The sequence below is a fragment of the Cygnus atratus genome, chromosome 7 (genome assembly GCF_013377495.2).
Source record: "Cygnus atratus isolate AKBS03 ecotype Queensland, Australia chromosome 7, CAtr_DNAZoo_HiC_assembly, whole genome shotgun sequence".
NCBI lineage: Eukaryota > Metazoa > Chordata > Aves > Anseriformes > Anatidae > Cygnus > Cygnus atratus.
Genome location: NC_066368.1, coordinates 33643652 through 33671251, shown reverse-complemented (window position 1 = coordinate 33671251; position 27600 = coordinate 33643652). Strand labels below are relative to the sequence as shown.

General features: G+C 39.2%; 1 protein-coding gene across 2 annotated transcripts; it reads left to right on the top strand.

Moving 5' to 3' along the window:
- On the top strand, positions 1-27238 carry ANXA11 (annexin A11). Of its 2 annotated transcripts, XM_035566471.2 has the most exons (17): positions 95-135; positions 6239-6380; positions 7275-7330; positions 12512-12596; positions 13761-13885; positions 15316-15693; positions 16177-16264; positions 16688-16782; positions 17199-17312; positions 18406-18496; positions 18614-18693; positions 18873-18929; positions 19869-19962; positions 20722-20817; positions 23446-23504; positions 24166-24288; positions 26472-27238. In XM_035566471.2, exons 2-17 carry the CDS (start codon positions 6329-6331, stop codon positions 26529-26531), a joined length of 1653 nt encoding a protein of 550 aa, XP_035422364.1. In that variant the 5' UTR covers positions 95-135; positions 6239-6328; the 3' UTR covers positions 26532-27238. The 2 variants fall into 2 exon arrangements, with proteins under 2 accessions (XP_035422521.1, XP_035422364.1); XM_035566628.2 differs by lacking the exons at positions 6239-6380; positions 7275-7330 and having other exon boundaries at positions 1-135.
- The last annotated feature ends 362 nt before the right edge of the window (positions 27239-27600 follow it).

Here is a 27600-nt window from a genome sequence, read left to right as displayed (position 1 = left end):
CAAGCGGCCATTGCCCGCCCCCGGCCCGGCCCGAGGCGGGGCGGGCGGGCAGGAGGAGCCCGGCGGCGCCGCCCCCAGCTGCTGCCCTGCGCCACCGCCTCGCAGCGCGACCCGAGCCGCTCCTGGGGACCCGCGGTAGGAGTCGGAGGGAGACGGGTGGCGGGGGCCGGGGGGACACTGGGGGTGCCCGCGGCTCGGCTCGAGCCCGCCCGGGGCTGGGGGAGCGCTGCCGGGTTCCCGGGGGGCGCTGGTCCCCGCGTAGCGCCTGGGCTTGGTTTGTTTCGAGCTTCTGGTTTTGGTGCGTGCGGTTAGAGAAGAAACCTAAGATGGCACTTTCGTGAGAGCCGGGCTGACCTTTTTTAACCAAACGTCTCTTTCTGCAAGCTGCTTGCAACATGCCTTACTTTTATTTACACTGTGTGGTCTGAAAATGTCTTAATACCGAAACTGTTCAGCTCCTGCTAGATCTTAATCGTTCGTAAGACAAAAAACAGCAGAAACGTCTCAATATTCAGAAAAGAAGAGGTCTTGCGCATTGTCAAACCCTTTCTGCAGAAAGGCAGGCTGGGCAGCAGGGAGTATACCATTTTATGCTGGGGTATTTTCCCCCTTCAGTCAGGTTCCTGGGAGTTCCTGGAAGTCTTTTCCGGATGAGGAGGAACAGCTAAGGAGCACATCTGCTGCAGGAGGGAGTGGCAGGAGAGCTGGAAGCGGCTGAGGAAAGAATGAGGACAGACACACTGACATAGAAAGGCTGATGTGAAGGAGTGGAAAGCAAGCAGGTTGACAGCAGGGGAAGCAGTCACTGCTGAATGTTTTCATGAAGGAGCTGGTTTCTGTGATTTTTTTTTTTTTTTTTTTGCATCTGTCTAAAAGGATGGTTGCTGTGGGAGGTGGGGGGTTCTCTCCTCGACCTCATTCCCACCTTACCAGCGCATGATATTTTCTGTAGAATGAGTCAGTGGTCTGCTGGAGCATGTAGTGATAATGCCAGAAATGGTGACAAACACAGCGCTAGTTGAAATTTGAGTTCACGAACTTTGCCACAGCTTAGCTATTTCGGTAATTTCCTGTCTTTGGAACTGCTCTAAAAGTCACATGGACCACTCTTTTCTGACTGATGCATCAGATAATTTGCATTGGGTGTTTATTCCAGCCTTGCCCACTTCCCTGTGGCAGTTCTGTGGGTTTTCACCTTCCTGAAAGTGTTTTTGTGGCTACTTCTGTTACTTTTCCCTGCCTCCAGGCACTTAAACAAACAAAAAACATATGTAATAGAGGACCTACGCAGATTCAGCATGGTTTGAAGGGCCTAATGATTTCGTATCTATGTCAACAATGATATTTATGTGCATTTGTCTTGTCTGACCTTGGTATGACATCAGGAGACAAAATATCTCTGTGAATCTGAACTTAGGATTCCCAGCCTAGTCATCACACTAATGCAAGTGCTACATCACTTCTTGAGCTTGTTCTTTATAGTCCCTAGTTCTGAATTATCAGAGTGAAAATTCTGTGCAATGTAAATAAAAATTAAAAATTATGGGATGGGGATATTATATAGAGTTATATAGGCAAGGTAGTATATAAAAGAAAAAACATTTTGAAGAATAATATTAAATAATTCAAAATACATCATCTGCTCTATTACAAAATGGCAAGCCAAGGAGTTTGCTGATTTGAAGCCTACAAGATGTTGTTTCCTAGAGCTCTAACAGGTTTCAGAAGATGGAGCATGCGGAGGGTCTGTTCAATAATATTGCATTAATCAGAGCTAAGATGCGATGAAATGTGGTAATGTTGTAGGAGTTAAAAAAGGAAGCTATAGTTAAAGCAGAGACGTATTCAAAAAGAGCAGGTGCTTTAATGGTGACTACAGAAATAGCAGTGCTTTTTCCTGAAAATTTCATTTGTTTTTAAACAAGGCTCTGTAATCACAGAAACAGCAAAAGCATATTTTAAAAAGCAACAACCACAACAAAAACAGAAGGCTGCATGTGTATGCTCGGGTGAGCGACACTTCCACCAATTTGAAACTGGAATTGTTGCAGTGTGCTGAAGAAACAGAGGTGGTTCCTTTCCTATTGCTGTTGGCAGTTACTTGAAAGCAATTGTATTTGCACATTAAAATACCCAAATTTAGAAGGGGAGGAGGCACAATCCTGTGCTGAACTTGGTGGCCCAAGAGTGCTTGGGGGCAGCTGAGGGCTGTCTTTGGAGCAGCTTCTTAACCTGTCTTTGCCATCTTGTTCAGCCCCAGGAAGAGTGATCTGCCAGAAACTCAGCCTGGGACCCCGTAGTCTACAACTGCATTTGGTGCCAGGCTTGAATAACCTGGAGTAACTATGAGTAACAACCTCCAGAGAGCTGGAGAAACTTCCCCCAAAAGGTAGCAGTGTTTAAGAGCTCGTCATTTTTCTAAGCCACAGTCTTAAAGTAAAACACCCAGGTTTAACTATCAGTTTTTTCAGAAGATAGGTAAATGTTTTACATGGCTTCATCTTTGAATGGATCTGTGGGTGTTGTTTTGTTGTGCTTTTTTGTTTTGGGGGGTTTTCATTTGTTTGTTTCATTTTTACTTAGTTTTAAACTGTAAACTTTAAATATTGCTATTGTGATTTTAATTTACGTACTTGGGCAGCATGGGTGAATGTTTTGTCCTCATCCTCAGCTTTGCACATGGTGTAAAAGCTGAACTTCCTTCAGGCAGTTCCCAGAGCTGGTAAGAACATAATGCAGTACCTGCTGCAGATGATAGATAAGCAAACCAAACAGCAGCAGTAAATATTTACAGTGTACTACTTCTGTTGTTGCTTCACATTTGTTCCAGATTTTATCAAAGCTCACTACAAAACCTTGATGTGAAGGTAGATCTTGATGTGAGGTTGGGGCAGACGCAGAGTCAGTTGTGGGTCAGAGTCGAGACTTGCGGGGATCTTTCGAAAAAATATTTTTATTAACTGGGTGTGATGACCAGGCAGTCAGTCTTGACTGTGCTTAGCAGCTGGTTTTTGTGTGTGATGTGCAGAACTGTATCCATACTGCTCAGCTGTCCCAGATGCTGAGTCTGGGCCAGTGCTAATCATCAGATCAAAGGAACTTAGACTGAATAGGCTTTGTGTGTTTGTTCTCAAAACCAAAAACCCACAGAACCCCACAGCCCAGCTGTTCATGGCGCAGAGCAGGATCATGGTGCTATCTGATGGGCAGCAACTGTGCTTTCTAAGAACAGACATACAAAGAAATGGAAAGAAGGCCTGCCCAGATGTTGCTTCCTCTTTTTCTTGATGCATTGGCTGTTTCAGAAAGAAGACACTGACCTATTTGGTTATAGGGAAGGTTAAAAGCATATTTTGTTGAAGAGAAGGCTACATATAAAGAGCCTTTGAAAAGATGAAATGGTCATGCTGTCGGTGACATCTGTGTGCTGCTTCCAGACCCAGCTTGGCTTTGTGCAGAGCCCATGGTGGCCACTGGAGCCCCGGCCAGCCCAGGAGGAGGCTCTGCTTGTCCTTTGTGGGCTGGGTGCTGCGCCCATGCCGGGGCACTCGTCCTTGGTGTAGGAAACTGTCCTGTACGCGTGTGAAATGTGTGTCAGTCCTTTACCATAAGGCATTTACTTTTTTTGTGGCTGTTGTGAAATACCCAGCTTTCTGGTCTTTTACACCAAGTTGGTTCTTTCTTGAATACGTCAGTTACTGTACAGAGAAATCGATCAGCTGAAAATCAGTAGTTCTTTCTGGTCAGAAATAAACAAGTGTGCCCGTTTGCTCACTGAGATGAGTGATAACTTACCAAATGTTTCTGGACACCTCTGTGTGTATGTCCTTCAACGTCTGGAAAGCATGGAAGCAGTCACCTTTAGGAAAAAGTTGATATGTTTGCAAACTCACATTTTCCAGTTTTTCGGGTGGGGGAGTCCCAAGGCCACCAGCCTGGTGCAGAGCACAGGTGTTTGGTACTCAGTGCAGGTCTCACGTGTGCAGCTTTTAACAAAGGTCCCTTGTAGGTCTCGTAAGCATGCTTTTCTTTGAGGAGTTGTCCCTTTAAAAGCTCCGTGTTGTTATTTGACTTCTTTTGTAGCCTAGACAATGTAAATGCAGTAAGTTTTGGCAGAGAACATAGTGGAAAACTTGATTCTTCCTTTTGTTTCTGTTGTCTCTGAAGAGCGCAGGAGCCCTAGGCTTTTGTAGCAGGGCCGCTCCTGGCTGTGCACTTCCGTCTTGCACACAGCAGCTAATTACACATCAGTGGCAAGAGTTGTACAGTTCACTATCTGGCAACTGCTTTAGTGTACTAAATACTACACTATTGCTTTAGTTCTGATGGCTTTCGTGCAGAGTGTACTTTGTGAAATGGAATAGTTAGTATTTACCTATTCCGGCTTTCACTGAAGATGCAAAAGTTTGTTTTGCATGGTAAAACTTAAAATAGATGAGTATAAATCCTTGAGGCATTAGTCAGTTGAGAACATAACTCAGACTATTTATAGCATGACTGTTCTTGCAACAAATTATCTTATATAGCAGGTTATGACTTTGAAATAGAACCTCATTCTGTTATTTCTTCAAACATCTTGTAATTCTATTTTGGAATTTCTGTTTTGTTGTGTTTTAAGGATGGTGTTGCGATATCTGTGTTGTCACACGTTTTGACTGGCTGCAATGTAAATATTCCAAAGAGAACACTGGAAGAGGGTGCTACAAAAGGAAACGCTTGGTTTGAGGCAGAGTAGAAGGCCAAAATGAAGTTGGTCTGGAATTAACTCAAGTTCTTTGGGTCTTGTCTTGAGTATGTATATAGAGACCAGTAAGAAAACCCAGGGAGGCTTAGGATTTTCCTAGAAAAGTGTCAAACAACACGCAAAGGGAATAAGTGTTTAACTACCTAAGTGTGACCTTCATGACGATGCAAGGTATGCTACCTGTTCTCTCTCCCCCCGTTGTCTGTTCTTCGGACCCCAAATACGAAGGCTCCAAAAGCCAAGCACAGAAGTAGGTTTCATTCTGTTCAACCTCCTGCCTTCTCTCTTCAGTGCAGGTGAACGGCGTAGGTGTTACGTTGGCATCTTGGGCAGGCCTGGTTGTGCCAGCAGCTAGAATATGAAGTTGAACTACTTGCCCATTGAAATTTTGACCCTTTGTGAAGGATATGGCTCTCGAGTTGTTGAGGAATTGTACTTGAGGGACCTCAACCGTTCTGTGATTCTATGACTGTGTGACCTCAGAGGTCCCTTCTTACCTAAATTATTCTATGATTCTATGAAATAGAAAATCTGTACTGGCGCAGGTAACATCAAAGCAACTGTTCCACTGTCTTGAAGAATCTTACTTTGGTCATATGTTCTCATGCATTTCCCTGTTTCATGGAGAAGCATTTCTAATGCTGTTTAGATGACTCTTCAAATAGTGTTGAACAGTACAAAATATTTTAAACAGGCTAATCTTATATGTAATTTCAGTAGTGAGCAGTGGTTTTAGATTTTAATGTCTTGTTGCAAGAGGTTTGAGAATTGCAGTGCAAATATTTGCACTTTGTCTAGAGTTGGTGACGGTCATCTCAGAATTTTCTGGCAGTGTAAGGCTGTAACGCTGTGATTTGTGCTTCTTACACATAACTGATAACCAAAAATTATCGGTCACATGAATGTTCTTAATTAACATTTGTGCAGCTTGGCTGTGGCTTATGGGTCTCTCTTCCCATTCAGATGTGCTTTGTTGGACATAGCATCTATCTTCTGCTCTACCTTTTTTTGACCAAGGCTTGTCAGCGCTGCCTTTTCTGATGTTTTTTTTTCCACTCTTGTTTGCTGCAGCAAATCAAAAAAGGTAGTTTTTCATCCAATAAAGTGTTTTTACAGTAATATTAATAGTAAAGCTACTGAAATATTTATATAATCAAAATCAGCAGTGCTCCTGACTTGTAATACTAGCAAACAGTTCAAATTGATAGTTTTAAGAAGACACCTTTTTGGAGTTCGTTTTACATTTTGCCGTCAATTTAGAGTTGTGGGTGTTGGTTTATTTTTTAAAGTAATGTATTTTTGTAGGAATGGATGATGTGTTAGTACTATTTAAATATGCATTTTGGGTGAAAACCGGAAAAGGTTCATAAAGACAAAACGTGAGTGGTACGTTCTGTGTAAGAGGTTTCTAGAGTTTTGGCTGACATGAGCTCAACTACATTAAACCCTTTTTGGAAGGGGAACCAATGCTGTTACCATGGTTTCTTCAAACAGGTTGGGAATGAGAGGAAAGCTAGTCTGGGAGTCAGGTGCAGAAGACTTCAGAGAAAGCCATGTTGCAGGGCTCTTTATCTGACAGGATGGATGAAGAACATTAGAGCTGGTGTAGGAGAGAACAACTTTGGTGCTGCAGTGGGTAAGCAAGTCCAAGATAAATCTTGCTTAGACTGCAATAGGGCAATGGCGGGTAGCTAATGTGATGCTGACTGTGACTTGTCCTGGTTTTACAAAAGCATAGCGGTGGATGCCCTACGGGACCTGTAATGAAAATCCACAGCATACTGTAAGGTGTCCAATTCTGTTCTGTTGATTTCATAGTCAAGGATCAGTTTCTGAGCAGTTTCTGAGCTGGTTTGCATAGAGGAGTTCTGTAATTTATAGCTTTAGGCAGCCTTTTGTACTACATCCTGGTAATTATCCTGGAAAAGGAGAAGGCCAAGGGTTCACCTTTACTCAGTGTTCCCTGGCAAACAGTTGTAATTAAGCAAGTTATTTGGAACAAATATGGGCCGTGATATTTTCAGTTTTTGCCCTCAAATTATTGGAACTTGGCATTGTTGGAGACTGAACAACAGCCACTAAATAAGTTACAGAAATCCATTTGTAGGCCTTTTCTGCTGTGCTGTGGCTTACAGGAACTTGTTTTAAAAATTCATTTGGAAAATGTATTACAGATTTCATGTCTTAGAAAGAGCTCTCTTCCCCCCTTCCTTTGCAAAACAAGCAGGAAAACACGCCAGAGCCTGAGCAGTTGTCTTGCACCATGAGGTGAGATAGTGGTATCCACTGCAGCAGTACAACCTAAGATCTTTATTTAGAGTTTGTAGGTGTTACTTTAAGGGTGAACATTGGGAGTGAGGAGATGATTGTAACAGTATTTGTTCTATGTTTTCTTCAAGGTGCTCTCTTTTTCTGTTTGTGGGTTGTTTTTGTGCCTTTTTTTTTCCCTCTTGTGCACTGCTTCTTTTGTGGCTGAGTAAACACAGAACTTGCTGTTTCTGTATCCTCCCACACAGTATTTGTATTACAGGGTGGACTTCTGAATCCTGTTTTCCCTGTTCTGTGTCACTGCTTTATTGTCAGCAGGCAAGTATCCCTCTTCACTGACAATTTTAGGAAGATGCTTTGGATGTAGCAGAATAAAATTTGAGAAGGTGGGCTTAGAAGGTGAAAAGGAAACAAGGTTGTGGGAGTGGTCAGGGAAGTTAACTTAGAGGGGTAAATATTTGCTAAGTTAGAGAAATGGCCAGCGGAGATGTGATGACGTACGGAAGAGGTGGTGATCATGGAAGTTCTTGAATGTGAGCAGTTGGTGTGTTTGTGGATCTAGTTTGCCTGGAATCAAACCCACATGGAAAAAATTTCCTGTGAAAAGACTTGGATAAATATAGCACTCAAAAGAAGCAAAGAGACCTTTTTCACGTATAGTAACATTTTTTTCTGGGTGCTAATGAGGTTGGATTTCTCAACTTCAGCTTTACTGCTAAAAGGCTCTTTTATTTTTTTTTCTAATCTGAATGGAATCGCCTACACGGGATTAAAAGCAAGCAAAAACCCTTCTAAGACAACTCCTATCCCATTCCTCCCCACCCTCCACCGCCAAAAAAAGAAGCCTTTGTCTTAAATTTATATGTAAAGCTGTATTGAAAAAGCATCTTGTCATTTTTTTAGTGTCCTATCATTACTAAATTTACACTTGAAGTAAAAAAAAAAAAAAAAAAAAAGGCAAAAAAAAAAAAAGCAAGCAGATAAACAACACGATTATCTATAAAGCTAAAGATAAATAAACAAGCACTCTAATAATTTGAACATCAAAAATATACACTTTGTGACTAATAAGCATTAGGGATTTGACTTAGCTATAGGTTGGCTTTTTTGGTCGACTTTAGTAGTAATTGTCCTTTTTATTTTTTTTATTTTAGCACCATAGTTGTGCTTACACTATAAACTAAACATTGCAAAAAAGGGTAATTGGAAGAACATTGCCAACAGATGATAATTCTGTTTTGCTTTCTGTAATGAAGCATTATTTCTTATTCTTAAGAATGCTTTGAAGCCTGGATATTTTTCCTAGGATAAATTAGCAGGTAGTTACAGCATGCATTTGAAGATTATTATCAAGGAAAACAAGGTAAACTACAGTTTCATTTTCTGTTGGTTTTTGAGTTTTTAAGATCATCTGCTACTGAGAAATTTGAAAATAATGCCTTCTCTGTGCCCTTTGCTATTAAACACGTCTTTGATGTGCCAATTCTTAATCATTATTCAGCTTAGGTGAGATTTTACCACAGAAAAAGAGCAGGAAACCCAGCAGCTTTGACTGATGAAGCTTCCTTGCAGTCCTGCCAACCAGTTTGAACTGTATTTGTTCCCAGCGTGGGATTGGAATTTAAACTTCTTGTAGCTCCCATCTTCTGTGGGCAAGGACCGTGTGTGGCGTGTTTTCCCTGTTCCTTTGTCTCTTGCTGTGTCCTACCAGAACAGGGCTCCATGCTCCTGAGGCCATCCCTGGTCGTGGTGTCTGTAAATTAGGTGGTGAAGGTAAAGCATTGCGGTGTTCCTGGGGAATGATTAATGAAAAATGCAGTCTGGAGGCTGTTACTATGGCAGCCATTTAACAAATAAACTTAATTTTAACTTCTGTATCTCAATATACATAGGGGAAGAGGCTTAGCCATACCTGTATGTGCTTCATCCTGGCTGTCAGGAAGCACAATGACCTGGGTGGTGACCTGGGTGGTGACCTTGGCTCTGTCTTCTGTACAAGGGTGTGTGCCACGCAGTAACTGTAGGGAGTAACAAGGAGATGCTGGGAGAGCCTAAGCGAAAACCTTGCAGAAAGACTTGGAGTTGGGGACGTGCTGCTTGACTGCTTGAAGCTCTTCAAGGTGTTTTCTTTCCTAGAGCGATGGAAGGTTCATGGATCTGGGGGGAAAAAAGGTGAAGAGATGGCTACTCTTCCTGGCCTCAAAGATTAATGGTTGTCTTTGACTAGTAATCGTGTAGCTGAATGCATAGAGCTGGGAGGTTTTTGTTTTTGGTTTTGGTTTTTTTTTGCCTTCTGACAAAATAGTTCCCTAACATACAAGTCCTTGCAAGTAGAGAAGAATGCAGTGAAAGCAGCGTGAAATGGATAAGGATGTATTTCATTCTTCTTCTAGCAGCAGCAGCTACTTAGAAATGTGGCAGTGACCAATTAAGGATTAATTCATTGTGATTCACATTTCAATTTTGTGATGAAACTGGTGAGGAACGTCAATCTGCCTTATAGGAAGTCATCAACTTGTCTGCCAGTGTGGAGCTTGGTTGCCTCCCCGAGTGGTTTTTGGCTGTGTAGTTTGCCAGCTTCTACTGGAGCCAGTGTAGAATTGGAAACTCTACTGGTGTTAGCGAGTAGATTGGCCCACTGTAGTGTCTATCATGGTATTCCTCTTAGTGTCTGTTTGGTCTGAGCTAACCTCAGCTGTCTGGTTTCCTTCGGAACCCGATCCTGAGGCCTCTCTTAGGACAGACCTTCTCATGTGCATATGACACAATCAGGAAGACATACCTAGCTCCATGTGCATTTATGTCAGGTAATACAAGCCAGAAGCAATTTATTTAAGGTATACTTAAGTCTTTGAAGGAAATGTCCCAGATTAAATCCTGAATTTTCCAAGTCTGATCTTCCAGTTACAAATCAGTTCTCTGCATAGGTCATTCACAGATTTTTAGCGCTTGTAAGGTACAGAGATGGGCAAATGCTTCTCTGCACATTCTCGTCCTTCCAGATCTCCAGCGTTCCTGCAGCCTGGGCTGTCTCATTGTATTGGGTTTATGTGGTGAGGGTTTGGTAGCAGGGGGCTGCAGGGGTGGCCTCTGTGAGCAGAGCCCAGCAACTGCCCCATGTCAGATCAGAGCCAGCTCCAGATCCTCCAAAATGGACCCGCTGCTGGCTAGAGCTGAGCCATGAATGACACTGAGTGGGCCTCTGGGAGAGCAGATGGATGAAAAAGAAAAAGACTGATGTGTAACAGCAGCTGGGAGAGAAAATAAGAAATGGATACCTGGGAAAAAAGGTGTGTGGAGCTCTCCGTGGCTGTGGGGAGCTTCTAGCTCCCGGCTCCCCGCAGGGCTGGAAGAGGACACCAGCTGGGTCTCTCACATCCGTCTTGTAGAGCCCTGGCAGCTCTTGGCTGAGTGATGAGGAGGGCGAGGAGAGGAGCACGTCGTGGTGTGGTTGTGTCTGTGTCCCAGGCTGTGGCTGTCAAAGACAGGAATCAGCATCCAGAGCATCCACCTCTGTCGCATCCCTTGCCAGGAGTAATAGCTGTAATAAAGAGGAGCAGTCACCCTCCACCACGGCAGGCAGCCCTTCTCCTCTCCTTGCTGCTCGCCTGCCAGGCTCCCCAGTGCAGTAGGAGATCTCATTGGAAACCAAGGCTGAAGAGAATATGAGAAAAATATTTACCGTGTTATACAGAACATTTTGTAAGCATTTGATAGAATATGAAACATTCCATGAGCCTTCTCTTTTTAGATATAATCCTGTTATGAACAACGTAATGTTGCCTAATCTCCAGCCCATTCTTGCAAGTAAACATGCAGAGTTAGGCCATGATGTTTGTGGGTGCCTTTGACTTCCCTGGACCTTTCTTGGGGTTTAAATGTGGGCACTTGTGATTGACAGTTCACTGAGCTAAACAGCCTGATGCTGTAAAACATAAGCAAGTTTGCCAGCTGTGCATCATGCTTGGTCTTGTGTGTGAAGCTGGGCGAATTGTTAATGTGTTACAGCACTAAGAAAAAAAGGACCAAAGGTGCTGGTGGGGTAATGGCCATGCCCTGGCTGAGCCCCACCTCTCGCTGCTGTTCCTATGGGGAAAGGAGAATGAAGAGATGGGACGAATGGAAGGGGCAGTGCTTAGATTTGCATACATGGAAATTATTTTTTTTCCAGATACAGACATCCCTTCTAGTTTTACTGTTAGAGTTTTTTTATTGCTGGGAAATAAGCGTATGTATTTATTGAGTCTGTTAGACGCTTTATGCACTGAAGTAGAGGTAGGACAGTTGTAACTTGTAGGCAGTTCTGTTTATTGTAATTTCTGTTAGACGACTTCTCTCTTTAAATCTAAATGAGTATGCTCAGCATGAAGTCGAAACATTTTTTTAAATAAAGTGAAGATTTCCTAAACACATTTTCCTTTTTAAAAATAGAAAGAATTAAAAAGAGAAGTGTTTTTTCATTCCACTGCTGCTATGGAAAAGAACTATGCAAGCCGGAAAGTCAACATGATTATGCAAAAAGAAAACAATCCCACAAAAACAGTCAATAAATAAATAAATAACATTCCACAGATGAAATCCAAAACACAGCAAAACAGGCCAGATACAAAAAGGCGTGCTGTAGGGGAAAGATAGAAAAGAAAAGAAAGGGATAGTATTTGCACAGCAGTTCAAAAATAGACTGGGAATTGTCACTAAAATAACCTTGAAAATGTTAAAGACTCAGTGGATGCTTTTCTTGATCTGAAACCAAGCTCCTTGAGTTACTTTTAGCATTCATCCTGATAATTGCTGTGTTAATTATAAGAATTTCTGTACTCTGATATCTCACTTTTTTTTTTTTAGTGTAGGTCTCCTTCCTTTTTGACACTCCACTTCTCTTTTTGGACAGTAATGACTTGGTACATTTCTGTGCTGACAGAGGCAATATCAAGTCCAAGAGATCCAATCTGTTTTAGTGATCTTATCCTTTCAGTAAACCCTTCATGCTTACAGCACTGCCATAAAGCATGAAGTGTATCCTTTCAGCTTCTTACTCTGACCTTGCACTTCTGCAGATGTTCACGTTTAAGTGCCTTCTGCCACTTCTCATAAAATGATTCATTTGAAGGTGTTGCTTGTTTGTCAGCTGATTTTTCTACTCTTGAATAATAAAGCTTTTCTGTATAGGTTGCAAACTTGTCGATACTTCAACAGTGCAATAAAGTAAGCATTTTCAAGTGATGCATCCTTAATACAATAGACAAGGTGAGGGTAAATATTAACTGAAATTAATGAGAGAAATAGTCTGAGGAGTGACTGTACAGCTGGTTAGATATCTGAATGTATTTATTGGCCCAACAGAAGGAAATGGGAAGAGATTTCACCAGAAAAGCCTCTAACTTGTGCAGTTTATATCTAAAGTTTGCTGACTGGCTACTGCTAACATGTTGCCTGTTAATTTTATATGTTATAATTAGTGAAGTATTACAGAAAATAACTGTGTCATATATTTCTCAGATCTTTGCAATGAGTTACTCGGGCTATCCCCCAGCAGCCCCAGGATATCCCCCAGCAGCCCCGGGATATCCCCCAGCAGCCCCAGGTAAGTTGTTCAGGTGAAGTCACCGTTAAGTGATGATGATGGCCCTGTCAAGAGTAGAAAGGCGGAATAAATGAAGAAGAAGACTCTGAAGGATTTTCCTGGCCCACTTCAGCTTTTTGTGCTTTCTTGCTAAGTCCTCTTGTTTTGTTTTGGTGGTGGTGGTTGTTTTTATCTTGGATGGGGATTCTGATTTACATGAGTGCTCTGGCCTGTGTTCATATAAGGCCCATTTTAATTCATCTCACATAAAGCATGTAAAACTGGGAGATGGTCATCGTTTTGACCCAAATCAATAAGTGTTAAGGAACAGTGTCCTGTCAGTATTGGGTCATGTCAGTACATAGTCTCACAGCTGTTGAGAAAAACGAGTAACAGGAGAAACCAGTTGCACAATTTAAGACCGTATCCCACAAAAATTTGTAACTTCAATTATGACAATATCCCTAATTCACTGTTCTTAGGCAGACAATTTGTTGTATATGGAAAGGACAGAACTGTTGAAAAGGATATTGATTATATTGATTATACTAATACAAAACTGATTAAATATGTAACTACTAGTTGTTATGTGGGTGAGCTATATGGTTGTCATCACACGTAAATGGTGAAATGTAGAGTTATGCAACCTTATGCAAGAAAGGGAAGCGGTGTACTGACTGAAAATAGACAAACTAGCCTATTCCTCTGCAAAATGTTTTGACTTGGGGTGACTGCTGTGCTGACAACGCTGTGCTGCTGCATGCAGCCCAGTTGTTTTGTTACTCAAGTTTCTGTGAATGTGCTGTATCGTGCTCTGTAGGCATCTCTCAAATTAACAGCCAAAGAATTAATATCTTCCTATTGGAATACCCAGACAATTTGTGGTTTGAAAAGCTACTTTGTAATCAGAATATGTTGTTTACAGTATTACCTCCTGAATGTTAACCTTCAAATATATTGTTTTAAAGAGGAATGTATAGATTAAATGGTAACTATTGTGGTTAGAAGTATCTGTGAGGCTTCTCTTTATATCAGAGTTGTACTGTTAGCATGCACCTCTTCAGTTGATTTTCCTTCGCCCAAACTTCAAGTGCTAAATATACATTACAATAGAAATATATGTAATAAGAAATAAGTTTTAAAAGGTGTAGGTTTTTATTTCAGTATGACTGTGTTTGATTTCAGGTGGCAGTCCTTGGGGTGGTGCTGCCTATCCACCTTCAAATCCACCTTCCAATCCACCTCCAATTGGTCTAGAAAATGTGGCTGGCTATGCCAATCAGTTCAATCCAAACTACATGGCTGGAATGGTGAGTTTGTTTTCATTTAAATATATCTTACTGTGACTTCCTTAATTGCAAAGTTGTGGTTCTGGCCCTGCAGACAAGTAGTTTATTACAGGTTTATTTTGAGTTCTGTGCCTTTGTGTAGTCTGTTTTAAGTGCTGAGCATTCAATATCTTCTGTTGAAGAAAATGGTTGCCACAAGCTATTCTGTATTTGAGGAAGGCAGACCACTAGCTAATGTTGGCTTTAGAGCCTAACTTCCAAAGCTGTGGACATAGATGTAATAAAACTTTGCTTTTGCTGCGCAGAGGTATAGGGGAACATATGATTAACACTGACTGTCCATTGTTAATATATTCACATTGGCAAACACAGTTCTGCTTTTGCTTATTACCGGAGTTTTGGCCAGTTGATTAAGGAACATGGCTCTGCAGTTGAGGTAAGTGATTCATTCCTGAAGAAAATAGAGAATCAGCTGTATATAATATAAATACATTACATATATATGTGTGTATATTTTAGGATCTCTTAAAAGCAATAATGTTTAACAGATCAGCAGTAAAAACCTTTTATATTGACTGAAAAAATGTAGACATTTCCAGTGTGACTTTTTTTTTTTTGCATAGGGTAGAAGTGAGTGACACTTCTGACAATTTAGTCTTCAGAAATCTGTTATACTACATAAAGAAGGCACAGTATACAAAGACATTTGCATCATAGATGCATTTCTGAGGCAGTGATTAAATGAAGTCAGCGGTTGAAATGAGCAACTAACTATTTAGGGTGCACGTAATGATATCCACAGCTACTAGGTTCTGAGAACACTGCAGTCATCAAATGTCAATCCTTCTGGATCTTCTGTAGAAGAGGGTCAGTGTGTCGTGAAAAGATGATATTGCATGTGGATATTGTATGGATATCTACGTGGCAGTTTCTGCAGATGTCTTTCCTAATGTAGTTCAGGAACTCTTGCTAGTTTTAAACTACTAATGCGTGCATCTCCCACATAAAATACCCTAGGGATGCTCACAGTGGATCTCTGCACTCAAATGACGATGTGGTAATGTAAGGCAGCCATGGACAGAGAAGAAATAAGCATAGTTTTGTGTTTCTGGGATTAATGTGCATAAGTTTTTTGTAATGAGAGGTGTCTAGCTATTTGTGCTTTCCTGAATAAGTGGAACATAATGCTAGATGCAGTGGTTAGGTATGAAGCTGTTGATTTTGCTTCTTGATGTAGGGCAGCTTACAGTTAGAGACGAGAGTCAACTGAATGCAGTTTTTTCCTTTGTGCTTGCCACTAAAACCTGATTATTGCAAAGTTCCTTTGCAGATGCACAACTGCGTATCTGTTTGGGGGTGGAGGAGGGAGGAGATGTATTGTGCTAAGTATGTCAGTAAAACTCAAGTGTTTGTATGCCTCTTGTCTCTTGCTTTATTGACTGTCATTGCAGGCATCCAGTATGGCAGGGACTTTTGGAGGGACAAATGTACCACAAGGCATGTATCCTCCAGCACCTGGGGGTTTTCCACCAGTCCCTCCAGGTGGCTTTGGACAACCTCCAACAGGACAGCAACCCTCTTACGGGATGTATCCTCCACCTGGAGGAAATCCACCATCAGGAATGCCACCTTACCCAGGATATCCAGGCGGCCCTGTGCCGGGTCAGCCCACACCACCTCCTGGTCAGCAGCCTGTGGGCTATCCGGGACAACAACCAGCAACTTACCCGGGGCAGCAGCCCATGCCAAGTTACCCACCAGGCCAAGCCGTGAATCCATCAATGCCCTCTTTTCCAGGACCTTCAGGTCCTACAGTTTCTTCTGGAGCAGTAAGAACATTCAGAGCTTTTGTTTTAAAATGTGACTCTATGCATTTGTCTACGTTTTCTTTATGTATATGAGAGTACATGTAAAACTGAAAATGTCATGAGAAGAAGTTTGATTGAAGAGGGAGATGCAAGCAATATAGGCACATATGATTTCAAATAAATGTTGTTGTACTACATTATCAGAGCAGAAAGATTTGACATTACTTCAAATTTCATTAATTTTGTTTTTCTTAAGTATATGCAGGTGTATTTGGAGTTTCATTAAACCTTAATTAATTGGACGGGAAATTTAATATCATCAAACCTTTTGGACTTTATATTCTATCATCATATAGGTATAGAAACAAATTGCTTAGGTTCTGTTTAATTTACTGTCTTGCTTTTCTAACAAAAAAAAAAATGGTAATAGTTTTTTTTCCTAAATAGCAAAATAAAGTCTTTTACTGATAATACTAATACACAGTTTAACTTTTATGATTTTAGTATGGAAACCGAGGCACAATCACTGATGCACCAGGATTTGACCCTCTGAGGGACGCTGAAGTCTTGAGGAAGGCCATGAAGGGATTTGGTGAGCAGTCTGTGGATTTACAATTTAATTAAAATAGAATTGTAGCTTTGATTCAATACTGCCTTTTGTCGTTGCTAATGTATGTATTGAGTGGGCTAGTTCAAACATGGATGTCCTCAGTTATTCAGAAGAATTATTGGAAGTGAACTTAGACATAAAGAACTTCATGAATTTGATATTTAGTAGTTTGTGGTTTTGGGGTGGTTGTTTTTTATTTTATTTTTTTGTATTCTCACTGTGTTTGTGATTGGGCTTGAGTAGAATTTGAAGTTCTGTGGTTATATACAAGAAGAGTTGTAGTAGGTGAGTTAGAGACGTGTATGTCCTTCAGTTGAGCTTGACAGAGGTAGAATGAAATGGAAATAAAAAGCTGAATCCTCACGTGACGTGCATGCTTATTCTCTGGTGTCTGTGCACATGCAGGAACTGATGAGCAAGCGATTATAGATTGTCTTGGAAGTCGTTCAAACAAGCAACGGCAGCAGATCATCCTGTCCTTCAAAACAGCTTATGGAAAGGTAAATACATCATGAGGAAAAAAAAAAAAAAAGGGAAGAAATAAGGCCTACATGACTTTATCAGAAGTCAGTAGTGTTTGGAAAGAAGGTTGGAGGTTACTTACGGGGAAGATAGTTCACAAGTCCATAGCCTGTTTGCCCACTCTTAATTTGCATGCAGCATTTCAGACGAAATGTATAAAACAGTTTCTCTGCTAAGTGATTACTTTCACCCTTTTGGTCTGCACAATCTATTTAATTTGATGTTAGTTATTTAATATACACATGAGTATTTGCTGATTTTAATGTTAAGTGGAATAGCTTTACTTTGGAGATAAGTTATTGATGCTTACCCATACAGAATTCTGCTTAAACTACTCCACAGTTCTGGTGCTTATATTTGTCAATTCTTTTCCCTTCTTTTTAATTCTCATTAGGATTTGATCAAGGATCTCAAGTCTGAGTTATCAGGTAACTTTGAGAGGACAATCTTAGCAATGATGAAGACACCTGTCATGTTTGATGCTTATGAAATCAAGGAAGCTATAAAGGTTTGTGTAGGAGATATCTATAAGATCTAATCTGTAAAATAAAAGGAATATTTGAGCTGATGCAATTTTTGGTAGTCATTTAAAAGCTTGACCTTACATTATGTCCTCTCCATTCAGATGTTCAAACCACTCTTTACCCTATTTCTTAGAGTTGTATAATAGTAAAATAGAGAATTCTTATTCTCACAGGTTATTTAAATAAATAAGCTGTAATAAAGGTGAAGACCACTTAATAGGTTTGTGTTGTAACAAAAGCATTAATAAATAGAAAAAAAAGTCAGAAAGTAATTTCTGACAGACTTTGCAGTTCATTTATTGCATGGTCAGCAAGCCACTGAAGCAACTCTTTTCTAAGCCAGCTTAACTTAGAATTTCCAGTGCCTTTACACTCAGTGCTCAAATATAGCTATTAAAAACTAGGTTAATAAAGACTTGGAGCAGGGTGTACCTTCTTTTTTTTATTTTCTCCACCTGTAAAGTATATTTTCTTAGTCCATGTTGATCACTTTTTAAAATATTAAAGAAGTATTGTATATTGTTTTTCTTTAAAGCAATAAAACTATTTTATTAATATTTGAGTTTTAAAGTAAAAATGTCAAACATCTGTATTTCCAGACAGCATTTCAATCAAGGCGGAATAAATATTTTCATTGCTGAGTCATTGCATATATTTACATGTTCTTTCATTTAAATTTTAGAGTAGATAGGAGGACAAAATATTAGCTGTATTGTAATTGTAGCTGTTGTTATCTATTAGTGGAAGTTACCTATTAGAATTATCAGATCAGTCTTCAATGGTAGATACAATTGATTTGTAAAATGCCTGAAATATGTTGTAAAAGATGACATTTTAAAGTGAACTATTGCCCTCATACTCATTTTAATTATCCCTTCAATTTATATCTTAAATACACATCTGTATCTTGGAAACGTATTATATGCACCATTTAACCTACGTGCTTTGAATTCTCCTTTATCAAGGTGCTATTCTGAATTGCATTTGTTTTATGTTCTTTTTTCATGTCTTTCACATAAGGTTATAGAAGTAAGACGAGAATCTGAAGAATGTTTTCTCCTTGTGTTTTGTTTTTAGGGCGTTGGCACAGATGAAAATTGTCTCATTGAAATCTTAGCTTCTCGCAGTAATGGGCATATTCAAGAACTCAACAGGGTTTACAAAGCAGGTTAGATTTGTTACAGTCCCATCAAATTGTCTTCCTTTTCTTTCTTAATCACTGACGATATAAATTTGGGAAATGAACAGGGGTGTATGGTAATTCATGATTATGGCTCTCTTACAGAATTTAAGAAAACTCTGGAGGAAGCAATAAAAAGTGACACATCCGGACACTTCCAGAGACTTTTAATTTCACTTTCTCAGGTATTTGTAAATGTCCTTCCATGCAGGGCTTTTGGGAACTTATGTGCTTTTTGTGTGCATGTTTGTAGTGGCTGGTTTTCTGTTTGTTTTTAAATAAAAATAAATGAATAAAAATAAGAAAAGAGCCCTCCAGCAAAACTTTTGTATCTTTCAATTTTTGTATCTTTGAATTCTTTCAGGGAAACAGAGATGAAAGTACAGCTGTTGACATGTCTCTTGTCCAGAAAGATGTGCAGGTCAGTAAGAAATTCTTCATCTTTTGTAAGTATAGTCAACTGATTAAGTCAATACTCCGAAATGTGACTGTGCTGTTTCTGCTTAGTCTTAGTTTTGGACACTGTGTGACTTTTGCTGCAGTAGTACTCATGTTTCAGTGGACGGAATGGTCATGAAAGGACCTGCCAGAGCATTACAGCTATGGAGCTCCATTACAAAGATGGAAGCTCTAGGGAATAGAGGCCATACTTTTTGGCTGTTATTTTGTTTGTTTGTTTGTTTAATCTCTTGCTTTTTACGTGTTGGGTGACTCCATTGTGTTGCTTATTAAGGGAATGTTCCAAAGAGATTTGTGTTAATCGTGTGTATGGAGGAAAATTTAATGTGGTGAACACCTGCATTAGCTGCTTCTTGTTAATAAGGAACTCTGGATTTTTGCAGCAAATAAAGCACTTGGACCTAGTAACTCTTGCCCTTGTTACTTTTTCAGTGTGTTTTATTTCACCACACAGCAGAGAGAGAAAACCCTGGATCATTTCAGGACACTCCTGTCATCTGAATAGTAATGCAATAAGCTTTCAACATAGCATGCCAACATAGATATGAGTGTCCCAGCACATGTCTAGGGGTATAGAGAAGAAGCTATACATAAGTCCTACTAGGAAGAATTGTTTTCAGCTACTTTCTAAACAAATTTTTCTTCCTTTAGTAATCCAGAGCTCTTGCATTGAAGCACTTACGCATCAGTAAGCTAGCAAGTCTGCAAGTAAGGTTCATAGTGTGTTGTAGGAAAATTAAAACTAGTTGCTTTTTATTTTGTGCTCCTGTTTTTCAGCAGTACTTAAACTAAAAAATGAGTATAAAAGGAGGAGAGCCTGTAAGCAAACTGATTTGTAACTCAGCTTTTCAGCTTAAATGCTTTTCTAATTAATGAAACACGAATTCTCTTACATGTTTAGGAGCTATATGCAGCTGGAGAGAACCGTCTAGGAACTGATGAATCCAAATTCAATGCCATTCTGTGTGCAAGAAGCAGGGCCCACCTCAGAGCAGGTAATGGTGCCCAGACCTCTACATAAATATCAACTTGATTCTGTTGTGTGTAATGATAAAAATGTACAACACTGCTGTGTCTGTTTTTCCTTGTCTGTAAAATGAGGGTAATGATACCTCAATGGAAAGCAGGGTGAATTCTGCTGAAGAAAAGGGTGCGCAAGAGCTGTACATTATGATCATCTTTCTTAAGTATCAGAGCTGGTAGAGGTCATATTCAAATATTTCTCTGATAAAAGGACTGAGAAATTAGAATTGGTTCAATTTTAAATGCTTGTGTATATGCAAGGCATTTGCATCCCTTCCTTTCCCCTCTTTCTTGCTAGTGATAAGGCGTTAGCTTAGTCTGTAGTGGTGTGGAAATATTTCAGCAACCACATAACATTTGAAATTTGTTTCAAACTGAGGTACTTATGTAGAGGGGAAAGGTGCATGTATGTGGGGAGTGATGAGAGTGGCTGAATGTTTCCTCCTTTATTTTATTGAACACCCAAGCTTTCCTAGAAGAACTCCTATTTCCCTTATGGCACTTTCTTGGTGTAGCTCTTCAAAAAGGATATAACTAGACAACCTAGAAGGAGCATTAAGACACGTAAATGGAACAAAATGGTTAATAATGTAGTATTAATTTTTGAAACTTTAAAACTTTGTGAGTGTACTTTAATACCAAGTTGAGAAGTGTGATTAAAACAAAGCCATTCAGCATGCACCAGTGCCATCTCTTTTGTGACGCTGATTCCTGAAATCTTATCTTAACAGTTTTCAGCGAGTACCAGAGGATGTGTAACCGGGACATTGAAAAAAGCATATGTAGTGAAATGTCTGGAGACCTGGAAAAGGGCATGCTGGCAGTAGGTATGTGTTGTCTTAGCAGGTCTGTTTCTGGTATTCCACTAAGACTGGCTTTGATGGTTCCATCTGTGACTCCAGCTAAGGTGGTTGTTCTTTGTAATAATTCCAGTTTTCTGTTTTTTATGTTGAGGTTTCTCTGACCTTGGCTGTAGTTGGTAAAGCAGGTCACGTAATTCACCTCAAAAAGATAGATGAGGCTTTTGCTTCAGGCAGCTGCTGAATTTAAATTTTGCATGTTAAATTTTGAATGTTAAAGTGGGGAGAGAGAATTATTAACTGTACTTGGCATTGTTTTAAGAAGTGATGAAAATCTGTAGCAACCACTGAGACAATGAGAATGGCATATTTTGGACAGCTTTGGAAATAAATAAAAATGCATTCATTAATTAGATACCTCTCTCTGGTTTTCTTAGAAAGAAAACTTATATTTGATTCTGAAGGGGTTATTTTTCCCCAATTTCTTCTGATTAAAGCTTTGTTAATACTTTGTTCAGAAGTACCTCCAGCATTTCTGAAGAGCAAAGACTACTACCTCAAGTCTACTTTTGTCCATTGGAAAGCAGGCATTGGTTTCCATGGGGCTGGAACAAGCCTGTCTTTGTGCAGTAGTTGTATTTGCGGTGGTCTATTCTAGACAAAATCATGCATTTGCTTTTGTCTTGTCTCTCTGTCGGACAAGATTACTTCTTTACATCTCCGTTTCTTTTTCTGTGTATTATTTTGAATTGACTGTGGTATCTAGTGCTGCTTTCTTAAGTGTTCTCTTTTGTTTCAATTATGGTAGTGTCAAGAAAAGGGATGTACCTAGATGAAAAGCCATAAATAAATAAGTAAATAAATAAAAGAACACCTTACTCTGCTCCTATTGAAATAAATAGGAAAATACTACTTTACATCACTGGGAATAAGATAGGAGAAAGCATTTTGCTCACCTGCAATGAAGTTGTGGATTTTTTTCATTGAACTTTATAACAGAATCTTTCAAAATGGGAATCAATTTTTAGAATGTGATTTTTGGCACTCCTGTCTGGTGCAGATGTGAACTATATAAGCATTTTTCTTACCCTACTTGGCAAAGCTGCCCCTTACAGTGGTCCAGTGATGCCCCATACTGGATCTTGTTCTATTGGTGTGGTAAATTTGCAGACCTATTCCAGGGTTCAAAATTTGTCACCTCAGGAAGTATTAATGTTAGAAAAACAGGCTTAGAGAAAAGAAACAGTGCCCCATGTTTGTAGAACCTGACCTCAATAAAGAAATTGTACTGTCAGAGTTTGGAAGTTCTTTGACTTCAAGGATCTCTGCAGGCATGTGACAGGTCTTTCATGTGGGTATTGATTCAGAACTCGGTCTGTAACTTTAAAAGAAGTCAATAGCCTTTGGAGGAAGAATTGTCTTTAATATTCACTAAATAACTTTATTGAATAAATTTTGATTTTATTTATATGTGTATGTATATATACACACGTGTATATATATCTAGCATCATTTGTTCTGTGAACCTTATTTTCAGGAAAAAGAAAGGTTTTCTAATTGAAAATATTTAATTTTGCTTTCTTTAAAGCTTTCTGGATTGTACAACTGGTAATTTACAATAACATATTCAAACATCTTAAAGTGCAACTGTGTTTTAACAGTGATCAAGAAACATGCATTTCATCTGTCATTTGTTTTGAAATATATTGTACATATCATTGACAGTTGTGTGTTGAACTTCTTTCTCTCTCTCTCTCTCTCTCTCTCTCACTTATGCATTTTCCTACTCAGAAAAGTTCTTTTGCCTGTATAGAACGTGTGTTGCTGTGAAATAGGTATTTAGGTCTAGTGCTTTCGTTCTATCTCGCTTTGATACCCTTTTGTGCTGTATAATGTAAGTCGGGTGTGATTTGTTTTCTGTGTAGTTTGCCACAGATTGTTTGCATGATTGTTTACTGGTACCCAACATAGGATCAATATACAGATTTTAATACTCGTGTGATGAAGGATTCTCGTATTATACTGGCTAATATAACAGTAATTTGATTTGGATTTTGATCATAAAAGATTCCTAATGAACTGTGCTAATTAAATGGAAAAAAAATGGTCATTAGTCAACACACATCAAGGATTTTTCAAGAATCCTTGTGAACTTTGTGGCTAAAGAAATGTGTAACTGACTTTGAATAAAGGGTGAGGTTTCTATTGTAGATGGCTTCTTGTCTTCAGGCATCCCATCCCAACTTAGGACAGGACTTGAGTTTGTTACTCCTTGCAGATGTAGGGCCTAGAATTACTTAATTTAAGAAAAAGCTAGGGGCACTTAAGTGCGTTCTCCTTTATGCCTTCTGTCCATTCTCTATGTTCCTTTCAGAAGTAGGAGTCTGGTCATTAGATGTAAAAGTTTTGCTATGGCTGCTTCACACTAGATAGACGCTAGTGACTGAAAAGTTTGCTTTGAACCATGAAGTGTTGTAGGTTCTTGTTGTTGCAGCTAGTGTTTGGATTAAAAATCATTGCAGTGACTAACTGAAGGGGTGGAAGCTGCAAGTGTATGTTTATGTAAAATTTAAAGCATGTGACTAAGCTTGAAAAATGACCATGAGTTTTGATCGAGTAGGAGTATGTGATTTCTGTGGTTGTTTCTTTTTGCAGTTAAGTGCCTCAAGAACACACCAGCTTTTTTTGCAGAGAGGTTGCGGAATGCTATGAAGGTAGGTGCCTGTGACAAGTCACATAAATTGACAGCACAGCATGTGTTTTAAAATGCTAGTACAGCTCATTGGAATATATCCTTTAGCCCCCTTGGAAAGGATAATGATAATAATAAAAAGCAAAACCATTACGAATAAGCGGAAGATACTATGTTTTCAGTGAGCAGAAGACTAACAATGCAGTCAGTATTATAAAAGGCTGAAAAAGCCTACCTTATTTGATCCACTTAACAAAGATGTATGTAACCATACGTCAAACAAAGAAATTCTTCCCTTAGTAAAATTATTAAGAATATGCTTAAGACTTGCTGAAATTACTATCTTTCAGTAGGGAGGGCTAGCTGAAATAAATAAATAGGTCATTAAAGCCACCTAACGTTCCTGGCTTTGTGTCCCTTCGACCCTCCCAACCCTTTTTTTTTTTTTTTAATTTTTTTAAACTTGTTTTGTGCAGAAAAATGACTGTTAGTGTCCTGCCAGTAAATTTAATTTATTAAAGCATGATGGGCCAAATTCTCTTCAAGCTTACTGAAGTCAGTGGGGTTATGCTAATAAAGGGTTGGCCTTTTGTGAGGTGATGATTTTTTGTTTTGACTAGTGCTGTATTATCCACAATTCCACACATTATTAATGCATTATTTTGTTGTTTTGTTTGTTTCAGGGAGCAGGAACAAAAGACAGAACTCTGATTCGAATCATGGTGTCACGCAGTGAGGTTGACCTGCTGGACATACGTGCAGAATACAAGCGCATGTATGGCAAGTCCCTCTACACAGATATCACTGTAAGACTTTTTTTTTATTATTTTTTTTTCTCCTGATGTGGCATCCTTTCTGGTAGTAGAACATGGATTCTTACACTGAATAACTATTAAGTCCACCAAGTGTAGCTGTGTTTGGTTTGCTGCATTTCGTAGAATCATAGAATCATTAAGGTTGGAAAAGACCTTCAAAAGACCTGGTCCAACTGTCCCCCTACCACCAATACCACCCACTAAACCATGTCCCTAAGCACCACGTCCAGCCTCTCCTTGAACACCCCCAGGGACGGTGACACCACAAGTGCCATGGAGCAGACAGCACTTAGTTGTGTATGGGCCAGAGATGGGAAGGAAGCCAACAAACAGGAAAGAAGGGAAAGTTAGTCAACAGAGATTTCAGAGACCTGGATGTTAGTCTGGTCTCTGTCCCAATCTCCTTGTAGACCTTGTAGAAACAACTTAGTCCTCCAAATAAGTAATGATGTTGCTTTACCTCATGTGTGTGCTGCAAAAGTTTAAAGCTTCTAATACGCTTTTGAGAGATCTCCTCTTATTTTGCTTGAAAGTGCAAGAGTTGGAAAATAACTTAGGATTCTTTAGCAGATGATCTGCCCTATTACTGCTGTAATTGCAGCTGTAGCAAGTCAAGAGAATGCCTGACTAATGGGAAAACTTAAAGATGGAGGAGAGTGAGTGGTGCCACTTTCATTCACCATGTAGTGAAGGTGCCAAATCTGTTAAGTCCCTGTATATTTCTCCTGTTGTTGACATGCAGGAGATGCAACTAGGTGTTTGGGAGGAAACATGGAAAGACAGTGAAGGGTATCGTGTGCACCAAAAAGTCTTGATTTGGCTATTTTGCCAGCAACTATGTGGTCTTTCTGGTCATGAGCCACAAAGAATCAACTAGCAGAAGCTTTTTCCAAGTCTAACTCTGTAGTGAAGATGCTCTTTTACAGTATTTATATGCCCTGAAACCACCAAGATGTAACTAAATAACAGTGAGACACTGGTGGAAAAACTGTATGTCTGCATTTTTTTCTCTTCTGATCTGACATTATTAGCAATAACCAATTTTAAGTAATTGTACAGTTCAGTATAATTGTACAGTTCAGAAATAGGAACACATTTCCATTTACTGGACTGAACTTATTCAAAACATGGTTTCAGTAAGTGTGGGGCATACATGTAAATCCTACCTTTACTCTGTAAAAGCAGAGTTAAAAACATCCTTGAAAAGTAACTTCCTAGTTCTTTTCTCTTTGTTCCTAAGTGCATAGCAGTTCCTTCACCACATGTATAAACAGTACTGTTCTATATTTTGCGGACTGTGCTATGTGTCTGTACAGGATTTATTCTGATATTTGAGGCATCTTTTTGTTCCTAATAATTTTGATGTCGAAAAAAGCTTTCATGGATAAATGCACTAGCTGAAACTGTCCTGTGAAAAGGATTGGCAAGCCTCATCAACCAAGGCTAGTTATTGAGCAGTTCCCAGGGAATGTTTGTTAGTCTTAAGAGCACCAGGCAAAATTCAGCTAGCAGAGCCTTTTGTGATGATGATGCTGTTCGTGAAGTCTTCTTTTCAGTGCATGCTTGCAGGTACATCCATAGTGGCTTTCACTGCCCGCAACAATGAAAGAGATGTTCTCTGTCTTGGGGGGGGTGGGGATCTTTTGAAGCCAGAGCATCGCTTTAAGTGTTTGAACATAATAAAGCATGAACTTTCATTTGCTGCCCCTTGAAAATCTATCTATGTTGAGTCCAAGGAAAATGACTTTAAAAATCTTTATTCCTTATTCTTTATTCCTATATTTAGTCTTTATTCCTATATTTAGTCTTTATTCGTATATTTTCTGTACCTGTTGCTGAAGACAGCTTTTCAATAAAAGATTTCTATTGATTTTTTCCAGAATAGGCAGTTGACCCTGTATACCTATACCAAATACAGTTTGTTGAAGGAATATATTCTCCTGTGGACACTTTCCATTCCAGTTATTGAAAGAACAGATTTTACTGTGTATCTTTTTTTTTCCAAGAGTTTAACTCTTATCTCAGCCCAGGTTTTCTCTCTTTTAGTTGTTAGCGTAGCATTTGAGATGCTTAGACCTCATCTTCCTCTCTTTCATCCCCTCCCAACCCCGACACCCAAAAGAAGAAAGCAGAGAACAAGCTGTCAACTTTTTTTTTTCTGGGTTTGTTTCCAGGGTGATACTTCAGGAGACTACCGGAAAATCCTACTCAAGTTGTGCGGTGGAAATGACTAAATGGAACATTTAGCTTTTCTTTAAAAAAAAAAAAAAAAAGCTGCTTTTTTTAGCTTTAAAGTATCTTTTTTTCCACCAAGTAGATGTAATATGAGTTGTTTCTCTTAAAGCAATTACCTTTTTAAAGATAATATTGCATATCTCTTCTCTCCAAATAAAAAATGTAGGTAATAAATGGAAAAAAAAAAAGAAAAAAAATCAGAAACAACTAAAAAAGAAAAGCTGATGTACCATCTGCTCAGGATTCTTTATAGTACCCTCTACAATCCATGAATGACAGGTTATTTTTCTGCTTATATTATTTTGCTGAAATAATGTGTTTGTTTTCTGGAGCAAAAATCACAGTTGTATGATTTAAGGTTGTTTTATTTTGTATAAACATTATGTGCCATTTTATTGCCAGTTATATATATATTGTATGCAGGGGTGGTTTCGTACTAACCGTGATACGTGGAGAGAACAGCCTTCAAGTTTTTTTCTAAGACTGTTCTAAAGAGGCTTTGGTGAGTTCTGTTTTCTTGGATTGATTTTCTGTTTTTAAGGAAGATGTGTTCCACATTTCATTCTCACTAGGGCAACTGTCACAAGGAAGCAGCAAAATTGACAATAGTAAACATTCTGTAGTTAATGATCGTAAGATTTTGGATTGTGCCTTAAATATATGTATCTAAAAAGAGATTATGAAATTAAAGCTGTCTATCTTCTAACATTGCAGACTATGCTTTTTGTTGTTCGTGTTGATCTACATGGGAGTGAGGACTTGCTTTAAGAATTTTAGTTTTTCCATAGACATTTTCTGTTTATAGACACAGAATTATTCAGAAATTGTGTGCTGACAAAAGTTCAGGACTTGACTGACCTGTTCGCTGAGCAATTTTCTGTTCATGATATGTGTAATCTGTAGCTATTTCTTAGTATTTTTGTTGTGTGTGTTGGAATCTCTTCTCTGACTCCTGGAACTCTGATTTTTTGTTCTTTGCTAGGATGAATGACATCTTCAGCTTGCCATTCTCAAAATAGAAATGTTAATTAAAAAAAAAAAGTACAAGGGTGAAGAGGCATAGAGCTA